At 40.6% G+C, this 13,581-nt stretch overlaps 1 protein-coding gene across 7 annotated transcripts in view; it reads left to right on the forward strand.

The window, feature by feature from the left end:
- Positions 1-13,581, forward strand: part of PLEKHH3 (pleckstrin homology, MyTH4 and FERM domain containing H3) — a 169,386-nt gene that overhangs the window by 113,789 nt on the left and 42,016 nt on the right. For all 7 annotated transcript variants that reach the window (XM_056549096.1, XM_056549091.1, XM_056549093.1 and 4 more), the window contains 2 exons: positions 2,695-2,750; positions 11,933-12,021. In XM_056549096.1, coding sequence (XP_056405071.1) covers positions 11,988-12,021 — 34 coding nt within the window. In that variant the 5' untranslated portion in view covers positions 2,695-2,750; positions 11,933-11,987. The remainder of the gene's footprint in view (positions 1-2,694; positions 2,751-11,932; positions 12,022-13,581) is intronic.

Here is a 13,581-nt window from a genome sequence, read left to right on the forward strand (position 1 = left end):
GAAAATCTTTTCTTTTTGGAACACAGAACTCTCAACACTCGAGCACAGTGCTCTCTGCTGACATCTCTGTCCATTTTAGGAACTGTCCAGAGTAGGAGAAAATTCCCCATAGAAAACATAAGCTGCTCTGGACATTACCTAAAATGGACTGAGATGTCAGCAGAGAGCACTGTGCACGTGATTCAGCAGAGAGCACTGTGTTCCAAAAAGAAAATAATTTCCTCTGTAGTATTCAGCAGCTAATAAGTACTGGAAGGATTAAGATTTTTTAATAGAAGTAATTTACAAATCTGTTGATTTAAAAAAAAAAAAAAAAAGTTTTCCACCGGAGTACTCCACGGGCTGTGTATGGTATCACCAAGAGGATGAGCTGCAGTACAATTTTTTTTTTTTTTTTTAAATGACTTTTTTTTTTTTTACTAAGCTATTACGGTCATCTAAGAGTATCCAGAAACTGTTGTCTAAATGTTGACAGCTGACAAATATTCCTCACCCCGCTGATTTAGCCTTTTGTGTCCGACTTGTCATCGGAGGAGAGACAAAGCGTGAAACATGCACAACCCATAAATACAGGTCAAACAGAACTGGTTCTCCACTTTGTCTCCTATGTGTACATGACATCAGAAGGTTTATTTGAGGAATTTGAACACGTCACGGCCGATTTAAAGGGGTACTCCGGTGGAAAAAGAATGTTTTCAAATCAACTGGTGCCAGAAAGTTAAACAGATTTGTAAATTACTTCTATATAAAAGAAGTCTGACCACAGTGCTCTCTGCTGACACCTCTGTCCATGTCAGGAACTGCCCAGAGCAGTAGAGGTTTGTTATGGGATTTGCTTCTACTCTGTACAGTTCCTGACATGGACAGAGGTGTCAGCAGAGAGCACTGTGGTCAGACTGGAAAAAACTACACAACTTCCTCTGGAGCATACAGCAGTTGATAAGTACTGGAAGGATTAAGATTTTTATATACACTGCTCAAAAAAATAAAGGGAACACTAAGATAACACATCCTAGATCTGAATGAATGAACTAATCGTATGAAATACTTTCGTCTTTACATAGTTGAATGCGCTGACAACAAAATCACACAAAAATTATCAATGGAAATCAAATGTATCAACCCATGGAGGTCTGGATATGGAGTCACACTCAAAATCACAGTGGAAAACCACACTACAGGCTGATCCAACTTTATGTAATGTCCTTAAAACAAGTCACAATGAGGCTCAGTAGTGGGTGTGGCCTCCACATGCCCGTATGACCTCCCTACAACGCCTGGGCATGCTCCTGATGAGGTGGGGGATGGTCTCCTGAGGGATGTCCTCCCAGACCTGGACTAAAGCATCTGCCAACTCCTGGACAGTCTGTGGTGGATGGAGCAAGACGTCCCAGATGTGCTCAATCGGATTCAGGTCTGGGGAACGGGCGGCCAGTCCATAGCATCAATGCCTTCCTCTTGCAGGAACTGCTGACACACTCCAGCCACATGAGGTTTAGCATTGTCTTGTATTAGGAGGAACCCAGGGCCAGCCGCACCAGCATATGGTCTCACAAGGGGTCTGAGGATCTCGTCTCGGTACCTAACGGCAGTCAGGCTTCCTCTGGCAAGCACATGGAGGGCTGTGCGGCCCCCCAAAGAAATGCCACCCACACCATTACTGACCCACCGCCAAACTGGTCATGCTGGAGGATGTTGCAGGCAGCAGAACGTTCTCCACAGTATCTCCAGACTCTGTCACGTCTGTCACATGTGCTCAGTGTGAACCTGCTTTCATCTGTGAAGAGCACAGGGCGCCAGTGGTGAATTTGCCAATCTTGGTGTTTTCTGGCAAATGCCAAACGTCCTGCACAGTGTTGGGCTGTAAGCACAACCCCCACCTGTGGACGTCGGTCCCTCATACCACCCTCATGGAGTCTGTTCCTGACCGTTTGAGTGGACACATGTAGCCTGCTGGAGGTCATTTTACAGGGCTATGGCTTTGCTCCTCCTTGCACAAAGGCGGAGGTAGCGGTCCTACTGCTGGGTTGTTGCCCTCCTACAGCCTCCTCCATGTCTCCTGATGTACTGGCCTGTCTCCTGGTAGCGCCTCCATGCTCTGGACACTACGCTGACAGACACAGCAAACCTTCTTGCCACAGCTCGCATTGATGTGCCATCCTGGATGAGCTGCACTACCTGAGCCACTTGTGTGGGTTGTAGACTCCATCTCATGCTACCACTAGAGTGAAAGCACTGCCATCATTCAGAAGTGACCAAAACATCAGCCAGGAAGCATAGGAACTGAGAAGTGGTCTGTGGTCACCACCTGCAGAACCACTCCTTTATTGGGGGTGTCTTGCTAATTGCCTATAATTTCCACCTGTTGTCTGTTCCATGTGAAATTGATTGTCAATCAGTGTTCTCCCTGAGTGGACAGTGGGATTTCACAGAAGTGTCAGTGACTTGGAGTTACATTGTGTTGTTTGTTACCTTTATTTTTTTTGAGCAGTGTAGAAGTCATTTACAAATCTTTATAACTCTCTGGCACCAGTTGGTTTGAAAACTTTTTTTTTCCCCACCGGAGCACCCCTTTAAGAAAATTCGCGATTTTTGTAAATTTCCATCGTCACTAAATATAACATGTGTAACATGTTCTGCCACCGGTTGACTCCTTTTAATCGTATGTATTGATTTTTTTGTTTGTTTTATTAGGGGTCCACAGATGTCGGTGTCACCCAGCCTGTCCGTACATCCAATGGCTTGGAAAGGTAAGATGACCAAATGACTAAAACGTGACATGTTGGGTAATACATAATAGAAGAAGAAATTCCCGGCGCGACTGCAAATAACATAATACAAGAATTGCGTGCCTCGCCTTAATATAAAACACAAGACCGGAATTATGTAATAGGAAGCCTTTTGGCGTGGGATGAATGTGTGTGGTTATATTATTGATATACGCAGTCACGTTGATTTATGCGGGAGGAATTATTCCAGGAAGTATTAAAGGGGTACTCCGGTGGAAAACTTTTTTTAAATTTATTTTTTAAATCAACTGGTGCCAGAAAGTTAAACAGATTTGTAAATTACTTCTATTAAAAAATCTTAATCCTTCCAGTACTTATTAGCTGCTGAATACTACAGAGGAAATTATTTTCTTTTTGGAACACAGAGCTCTCTGCTGACATCACGAGCACAGTGCTCTCTGCTGACATCTCTGTCCATTTTAGGAACTGTCCAGAGTAGGAGAAAATCCCCATAGAAAACATAAGCTGCTCTGGACATTACCTAAAATGGACAGAGATGTCAGCAGAGAGCACTGTGGTCATCATGTCAGCAGAGAGCACTGTGGTCATGATGTCAGCAGAGAGCTCTGTGTTCCAAAAATAAAATAATTTCCTCTGTAGTATTCAGCAGCTAATAAGTACTGGAAGGATTAAGATTTTTTTAATAGAAGTAATTTACAAATCTGTTTAACTTCCTGGCACCAGTTGATTTAAAAAAATAAAAAAGTTTTCCAGCGGAGTATCCCTTTAAATGTAGTGTTTTACTCTCTTTGTACAATAACTTCTGCACCTGCCTGCCATTTGTCAAATACGATTGATAGTATATAGGTAGAGTATGAAGAGGTATATTGTCTATTATTAATTACTGCATCTTCACATCTTATATGAAATACTTTCAAATTTTAGCTCAGCTTGAGCTCATTTACAATGATCTGTCTGATTAGAAGACTTAGAACATGACTGGGGATTTAAAGGGGTACTCTGCTGCTCAGCGTTTGGAACAAACGGTTCCAAACGCTGCAGACTGCATTGGGAGCTCTTGATGTCATAGCCCCACCCCCTTGATGCAAGTCTGTGGGAGGGGGTGTGACAATTGTCACGCCCCCTCCCATAGATTTCATTGAGGGGGCGTGGTGTGATGTCATGACTCCGCCGTCTGCTCCAAGCCTTGAAAACAAAATGTTCCTAACACTGGGGCTGCAGAGTTGCCCTTTAAAGGGGTGTTCCAGTGAAAAACTATTTTTTCTTATCAACTGGCTCCAGAAAGTGAAACAGATTTGTAAATTACTTCTATTAAAAAATCTTAATCCTTCCAGTACTTATTAGCTGCTGAATACTACAGAGGAAATTCTTTTCTTTTTGGAACACAGTGCTCTCTGCTGACCTCACGAGCACAGTGCTCTCTGCTGACATCTCTGTCCATTTTAGGAACTGTCCAGAGCAGCATATGTTTGCTATGGGGATTTTCTCCTAAAATGGACAGAGATGTCAGCAGAGAGCACTGTGCTCATGATGTCAGCAGAGAGCACTGTGTTCCAAAAAGAAAAGAATTTCCTCTGTAGTATTCAGCAGCTAATAAGTACTGGAAGGATTAAGATTTTTTAATAGAAGTCATTTACAAATCTGTTTAACTTTTTGGCACCAGTTGATTAGATTTAAAAAAAAAAAAAAAAAAAAATGTTTTCCACCACCGGAGTACCCCTTTAAGACTACATCTCTGGATTTAGTGTTCTTTCTACCTCGATAAAGAGAGTCCCCTGATACTCGTCAGATCCAGCCCAGCTGGGCGCAGCACTCGTTCCCAGTATGCAAGAAACACATCCATCTGGCAAGACTGACAGGGAGGTTAATACAGAAAGCAGCCGCTGCCAGGATCCCTTCCTCCACAGGCCTCTTCCTCTTTTCTCACTCTCTTCATTTCTCGTAAAGCAGCAGCTTTCTATTTCTTTTCTTACTTATTACTTACAAGAACGTCCCCGTGAATCATTCTGCAGAACTAATGTCTCCAGGGTCGCCACCTTTCCAAATTGCTAATTTGCATAATTAATTATATATGCGTGACATCACAGGATACACATATGCGGGGGGAAATTTTGTCCTATTCTGACCCCTATAACTTTTTTATTTCTCCTCATACGGGGCTGTATGAGGGCTCCTTTTTTGCGCCCCGATCTGTCGTTTTTAACGGTATCGTTTTTTTATGTGACTTTTTGATCGCTTTTTTTTTTTAATAAATTTGGGAGTTACAGTTAGTTACTAACTACAACTCCCAGCATGCCCTGATACAGCCTGTGGCTCAGCAGCTGCCCCAAAGGAAAACTACAACTCCCAGCATGTTGAACTATATAGTAGTGTAGAGTATAGATCAGTGTTTCCCAACCAGGGGTGCCTCCAGCTGTTGCCAAACTACAACTCCCAGCATGTTGGACAATATAGCAGTATATAGTATAGGTCAATGTTTCCCAACCAGGAGTGCCTCCAGCTGTTGCAAAACTATAACTCCCAGCATCTTGAACTGTATAGTAGTATATAGTATAGGTCAGTGTTTCCCAACTAGGAGTGCCTCCAGCTGTTGCAAAACTACAACTCCCAGCATGTTGGACTATATAGTAGTATATAGTATAGATCAGTGTTTCCCAACCAGGGGTTCCTCCAGCTGTTGCAAAACTATAACTCTCAGCATGTTGGACTATATAGTAGTATATAGTATAGGTAAGTGTTTCCCAACCAGAGGTGCCTCCAGCTGTTGCAAAACTACAACTCCCAGCATGTTGGTCTATATAGTAGTATATAGTATAGGGGTCAATGTTTCCTAACCAGGGGGGCCTCCAGCTGTTGCCAAACTACAACTCCCAGCATGTTGGACTATATAGTAGTATATAGTATAGGTAAGTGTTTCCTAACCAGGGGTTCCTCCAGCTGTTGCAAAACTACAACTCCCAGCATGCCCGGACAGCCGTTGGCTGTCCGGGCATTCTGGGAATTGTAGTTTTGCAACAGCTGGAGGCGCTCTGGTTGGGAAACACTGGTATAGCATATGGTGCAACATTCCTGGAGTTGGACGATTGGTTGGATTTAAAGGAGTATTCCAGGAAAAAACTTTTATATATTTATATATATATATATATATACATACACACAACTTCAGCAGCTCATAAGTACTGAAAGGATTAAGATTTTTTAATAGAAGTAATGTACAAACCTGTTTAACTTTCTGGAGCCAGTTGAATATATATATATATATATATATATATATATATATATATATATATATATGAAAAAAAAAGTTTTTTTTCCTGGATAACCCCTTTAATTTCGACCATTGCGCTGCCGGTATTTTTTATATAAAAATAGCAGCAGGCTGGCGAAAATACCGGCTGTGCAGGTAAAATGTCTCCCTATTTCTTGGAGTTAACCATGTTCTCCTCTATTGTCCAATTTTTTTTTCCTCGTCCTGACTTTTCTGCGCAGCCCTCCCCTCCCTCCTTGTAGTTTTTCGGACCATTTTCCGAATTCCTTGGCCGCAGGATTTACGTAAACAAGTTTATTTTTAGGCCCGAGGTCTCGCTTTGATTAGACTGGCTCCCTACTTTCCCACCAGCTCAGCAGCAGAGGAGTCTGTGAATCTGGAAGGATTATACATAGGGCTGTGTTTTTTATTAAAAGTCCCTTGGCTTGGCATGCAGCAGGAAACGGCGATATTGGTAAGAGGACGGCGTGTCTCCGTCTGACAGCGCAATTTTTACCAGCTTACATTGGCAGAATTTTGGGGCTGAATTTATTGCCAGCTCTGCATGTCTGACTTTGCTATCATTTTAAAATTGTACCTGTCACTTAAAGGGGTACTCTAAAAAAAAAAATATATATATATACCGTGTATGTATATATATATATATATATACCGTGTATGTATATATATATATATATATATATATATATATATATATATATATATATATATATAATTTTTTCTTTTTTTTTTCAACTGGCGCCAGAAAGTTAAACAGATTTGTAAATTACTTCTATTAAAAAAATCTCAACCCTTCCAGTACTTATCAGCTGCTGTATACTCCACAGGAAGTTCTTTCCTTTTTGAATTTATTTTCTGTCTGACCCCAGTGCTCTCTGCTGACACCTCTGTCCATATTAGGAACTGTCCAGAGCAGGAGAAAATCCCCATAGCAAACCTGTCCTGCTCTGGACAGTTCCTGACATGGACAGAGGTGTCAGCAGAGAGCACCGTGGTCAGACAGAATAGAAATTTAAAAAGGAAAGAACTTCCTGTGGAGCATACAGCAGCTGATAAGTACTGGAAGGATTAAGATTTTTTTAATAGATGTAATTTACAAATCTGTATTACTTTCTGGCACCAGTGGATTAGAAAAAAAATTTTTTTCACCGGAGTACCCCTTAAAAGGGGTGCACCGCGGCAAAATTCCCCTATCGATCACGTAGCTTGACGCGCTCTTCTTTTCAGCTCGTTTTAGAGATCGGTCAGGGTCTAAACTCTCGAACCTTTGACTTCTCTCCCCAACCTGTCCGGAGTCTGGCAGCGGATTAGTCTTCTTTCTGTATTGAGAGCAAATGCACGCTCAGCAGAGCCGACTGTGCATGTGTATTGGGTGATCGGAAGTAATAGATGTCAGACAGACAAGCAGACAGTGGTTGTTAAAGGGGTTATCCAGGAAAAAAAACTTTTTTTAAATATCAACTGGCTCCAGAAAGTTAAACAGATTTGTAAATTACTTCTATTAAAAAATCTTCATCCTTTCAGTACTTATGAGCTGCTGAAGTTAAGGTTGTTCTTTTCTGTCTAAGTGCTCTCTGATGAGACCTGTCTCAGGAATCGCCCAGTTTAGAAGAGGTTTGCTATGGGGATTTGCTTCTAAACTGGGCGGTTCCCGAGACACGTGTCATCAGAGAGCACTTAGACAGAAAAGAACAACTCAACTTCAGAAGCTCATAAGTACTGAAAGGATTAAGATTTTTTAATCAAAGTAATTTACAAATCTGTTTAACTCTCTGGAGCCAGTTGATATATGAAAAAAAATGTTTTTTCCTGGATAACCCCTTTAAGCAGTGTATCCATAGCAACCGGTATGCTAGACGTGACTCGTTTACACCAATCAATGCTGGATTAGATCATCATTGGGTGACGCATCCTGACAGTATGCAGGACATCTCTATAGGCCAGTGTTTCCCGACCAGGGTGCCTCCAGCTGTTGCAAAACTACAACTCCCAGCATGCCCGGACAGCCTTTGGCTGTCCGGGCATGCTGGGAGTTGTAGTTTTGCAACAGCTGGAGGCCCCCTGGTTGGGAAACACTGGCATAGGCATTATCCTTTTTAATATTACAGATGGACTGGCATTGCCGCAGCACATTGCACATGTATTCACTTATATTGCAGTTCAACTGGAATTTCTGCAGCACATTGCACACATTGACAGACGGACTGCCATTGCTGCAGCTCGTTTTACATATAATTATTTGCCTTTATTAGAGAGGGACAAGCATTGCTGCAGCACATTTCACATGTTTTCCCTTTTATCACAGATGGACTGGCATTGCTGCAGCACATTGCATACAGTCATTTTCATTACAGCTAGACTGGCATTGCTGCAGCACATTCCACACATTTATTTTCATTAAAGATGGACTGGCATTGCTGCAGCACATTGCACACATTTATTTCCATTACAGCTGGACTAGCATTGCTGCAGCACATTGCGCACATTAATTTTCATTACAACTGGACTGGCATTACTGCAGCACATTGCACACAGTCATTTTCATTACAGATGGGCTGGCATTGCTGCAGCACATTGCACACAGTCATTTTCATTACAGATGGGCTGGCATTGGTGCAGCACATTGCACACAGTCATTTTCATTACAGATGGGCTGGCATTGCTGCAGCACATTGCACACCTTTATTTTCATTACAGATGAACTGTCATTACTGCAGCACATTGCACACAGTGATTTTCATTACAGATGGGCTGGCATTGCTGCAGCACATTGCACACAGTCATTTTCATTACAGATGGGCTGGCATTGCTGCAGCACATTGCACGCAGTCATTTTCATTACAGATGGACTGTCATTACTGCAGCACATTGCACACAGTCATCTTCATTACAGATGGACTGGCATTACACACGTATTCACTTTTATTACAGCTGGAGTGGAATTGCTGCAGCACATTGCACACAGTCATTTTTATTTCAGATGGACTGGCATTGCTGCAGCACATTGCACACATTTATTTTCATTACAGCTGGACTGTCATTGCTGCAGCACATTGCACACATTTATTTTCATTATGTCTGGACTGTCTTTGCTGCAGCACATTGCACACATTCATTTTCATTACATCTGGACTGAAATTGCTGCAGCACATTGCACACATTCATTTTCATTACATCTGGACTGGCATTGCTGCAGCACATTGCACACAGTCATTTTCATTACATCTGGACTGGCATTGCTGCAGCACATTGCACACAGTCATTTTCATTACATCTGGACTGGCATTGCTGCAGCACATTGCACACAGTCATTTTCATTGTTACCCTTATTTATAGCACAAGATCTCCTCCGGCAGTTCCGGATCTGTCGCTGTGACTATAGGTCTCGTATCTCTCAGTTCTTATAATGCTTCTCTTTTCTCTTTCTCTTCCTTTATTCTTCTCTCCCGTTCCGCTTTTTTTCCCTTTTCGTCTCCCTCCCTCCAGTTTTTCTCACCCGGCACCATCATTGCGCAGATCATTTCCTCTTTCCCTGTGATTCATCCTCTCCCCCTTCTCTTCACACATTCAGTCTGCATTACCGTCCCATCTCCTGTGCCCTTCATCTGACTGTCTGGGTGCAGGCATTGGCCCCGGCACACAGCCTATGTGGTTTCCCTCCCTTCAGCATACTGTGTCCCGGCATTCCTCCCTGCTGGGCTTGCAACATCTCAGGAGCCGCTGGGCAAAGATTTCCCATGGCACTTTTATAGGCATAATCGTGTGGTATAAATGTAGCCCTCTGGCATGACACTTTACCAACTATACTGGTATTCCTCCAGGACAGAGTGTTTTTTTCTTTATTTTTTAAGAACACCCTATTACAGTGATTGCAAATGCATATTCTATAATGCCTGGTGAAAGGGGGCTATAAAACATATATATACAATACAGTACAATCTACAGGTAACATGTTATAGAGCAGGAGGAGCTGAGCAGATGATATATACAATACAGTACAATCTGCAGGTATCATGTTATAGAGCAGGAGGAGCTGAGCAGATGATATATGCAATACAGTACAATCTGCAGGTAACATGTTATAGAGCAGGAGGAGCCGAGCAGATGATATATACAATACAGTACAATCTGCAGGTATCATGTTATGGAGCAGGAGGAGCTGAGCAGATGATATATACAATACAGTACAATCTGCAGGTATCATGTTATAGAGCAGAAGGAGCTGAGTAGATGATATATACAATACAGTACAATCTGCAAGTAACATGTTATAGAGCAGGAGGAGCTGAGCAGATGATATATACAATACAGTACAATCTACAGGTAACATGTTATAGAGCAGGAGGAGCTGAGCAGATGATATATACAATACAGTACAATCTGCAGGTAACATGTTATAGAGCAGGAGGAGCTGAGCAGATGATATATACAATACAGTACAATCTGCAGGTATCATGTTATAGAGCAGGAGGAGCTGAGCAGATTATATATACAATACAGTACAATCTGCAGGTAACATGTTATAGAGCAGGAGGAGCCGAGCAGATGATATATACAATACAGTACAATCTGCAGGTATCATGTTATGGAGCAGGAGGAGCTGAGCAGATGATATATACAATACAGTACAATCTGCAGGTATCATGTTATAGAGCAGGAGGAGCTGAGCAGATGATATATACAATACAGTACAATCTGCAGGTATCATGTTATAGAGTAGGAGGAGCTGAGCAGATGATATATACAATACAGTACAATCAGCAGGTATAATGTTATAGAGCAGGAGGAGCTGAGCAGATGATATACAATACAGTAGAATCTGCAGGTAACATGTTATAGAGCAGGAGGAGCTGAGCAGATAATATATACAATACAGTACAATCTGCAGGTATCATGTTATAGAGTAGGAGGAGCTGAGCAGATGATATATACAATACAGTACAATCTGCAGGTAACATGTTATAGAGCAGGAGGAGCTGAGCAAATGATATATACAATACAGTGCAATCTGCAGGTATCATGTTATAGAGCAGGAGGAGCTGAGCAGATGATATATACAATACAGTATAATCTGCAGGTATCATGTTATAGAGCAAGAGGAGCTGAGAAGATGATATATACAATACAGTACAATCTGCAGGTATCATGTTATAGAGTAGGAGGAGCTGAGCAGATGATATATACAATACAGTACAATCTGCAGGTATCATGTTATAGAGCAGGAGGAGCGGAGCAGATGATATATACAATACAGTACAATCTACAGGTATCATGTTATAGAGCAGGAGGAGCTGAGCAGATGATATATACAATACAGTACAATCTGCAGGTATCATGTTATAGAGCAAGAGGAGCTGAGCAGATGATATATACAATACAGTACAATCTGCAGGTATCATGTTATAGAGCAGGAGGAGCTGAGTAGATGATATATATATTTTACAGTACAATCTGCTTGGGACATTTATTATGTATACATGTATCTGATCAATCACTGACCTCCAGTATGGAGATAAATACAGGTTCCAGAGGTAGAACCTGCATATATTAGATATTTATAGCATATTCTGTGGTTAGGCTATACCGCTATATGCTGTTCAGCATGATCTACCACTGGTCATTGAAGGACATCATTTTTTGCACAAGCCTGATTCTTGGTTCTGGTGGCCTATATGAGGTCTAAATATATTCTGTATTAATAAATCAGCTGCTAAGCGTTGGATGATATATAACAGATGATAGGAGATGGATATATAAATGTAATTACAATATCTTATTTATTTTGTGGCAGAAATAATGAATGATATCATTTTGTAGAGCAGAGTAGGTGGCTGGAGGCCTCTTATCTGCTATCGTATTCTATGTTACACGTGTGGGCGGCTAAGAGATCCTATTCTGTCTTTGCTTATTTCAGGCCATTACTTGTCTCTGAGGAAAAACACAGCCTGATAACACCGAGCAGCAAGGTTATGTGCAAGGACGAGCAGGATGTCATTGTCAAAGGTAAAGAAATCTTCACTGGGGGCTTCAGTCATCCATCCAAGGCCAGCAACATGGAAAGAGAATGTAGAGAAAGATCGATCTATCTATCTATCTATCTATCTATCTATCTAGTATCTATCTATCTATCTCATATCTATCTATCTATCTATCTTATATCTATCTCATATCTATCTATATATCTATCTCATATCTATCTATCTCATATCTATCTATCTCATATCTATCTATATATCTATCTATATATCTATCTCATATCTATCTATCTCCTATCTATCTCATACTTATCTATCTCATATCCATCTACGGTATCTATCTCCTATCTATCTCATATCTATCTCCTATCTATCTATTTCATATCTATCTCATATCTATCTCATATCTATCTCTATCTATCTCATATCTATCTCTATCTATCTATCTATCATCTATCTATCTTATATCTATCTATCGCATATCTGTCTATCATCTATCTGTCTCATATCTATCTCTCTTATATCTATCTCATATCTATCTATCTCATATCTATCTATCTCATATCTATCTCATATCTATCTATCTCATATCTATCTACGGTATCTATCTCATATCTATCTATCTATCTCATATCTATCTATCTATTTCACATCTATCTCATATCTATCTATCATCTATCTATCTCATATCTATCTATCATCTATCTATCTCATATCTATCTATCATCTATCTATCTCATATCTATCTATCATCTATCTATCTCATATCTATCTATCATCTATCTGTCTCATATCTTTCACATATCTATCTAGCTCATATCTATCTATCTCATATCTATCTATCTCATATCTATCTATATATCTATCTCATATCTATCTATCTATCTCATATCTATCTATATATCTCTCTCATATATATATATATATATATATATATATATATATATATATATATCTTATATCTATCTATCTCTTACCTAACCTAATCTATCACATATCTATGTCTATTTCTAGCTAGAATTTTTATCTTTTTCTATTATCTTGAAATCTTACAATTTTAAAGTTGAATTGTCATATCACAGTAAAACATTATGCTTATATATGTTACTCACTAGGTCATGTAGATTCTTTACGTGTTTTTTTTTTTTTTTTTACGTCTCTTGCGTCTGTATTTGGCTCACCAATGCCTCTGTTCTGCTGCTCACTCATTTTGACATCCACTGCTCAGGAAGGGGAGTGTCCAAGGCAAGCACTGAGCCCGCCCTCAACCAACATGCATTCACTTCCTCCCTGAGTCTACTGTGCTGTGTCTTTTCATCCAATCACTGCAGACTGCTCTGTAACCCCCTTCTCTTTGATTTCATGCTGCAGTCTAGATAGGACAGGAGTGAGCACAGAGGAGCACTGGTCCTGTCCTCACTTATTGGACTTTTATCTCAGCCCGTGCTTCAGCTGGGACAAAGATAATGCTGCAGTCAGACAGGATTATCTTCTGGATGATATGGGGACCACTAGCAGTCTTTTTTTATAAAAAGGGGAGACAACTTTTTTTTTTCTAATGAGTTAAATTAGAAAATCTTAATAGCAT

The sequence above is a fragment of the Hyla sarda genome, chromosome 12 (assembly GCF_029499605.1).
Source record: "Hyla sarda isolate aHylSar1 chromosome 12, aHylSar1.hap1, whole genome shotgun sequence".
NCBI lineage: Eukaryota > Metazoa > Chordata > Amphibia > Anura > Hylidae > Hyla > Hyla sarda.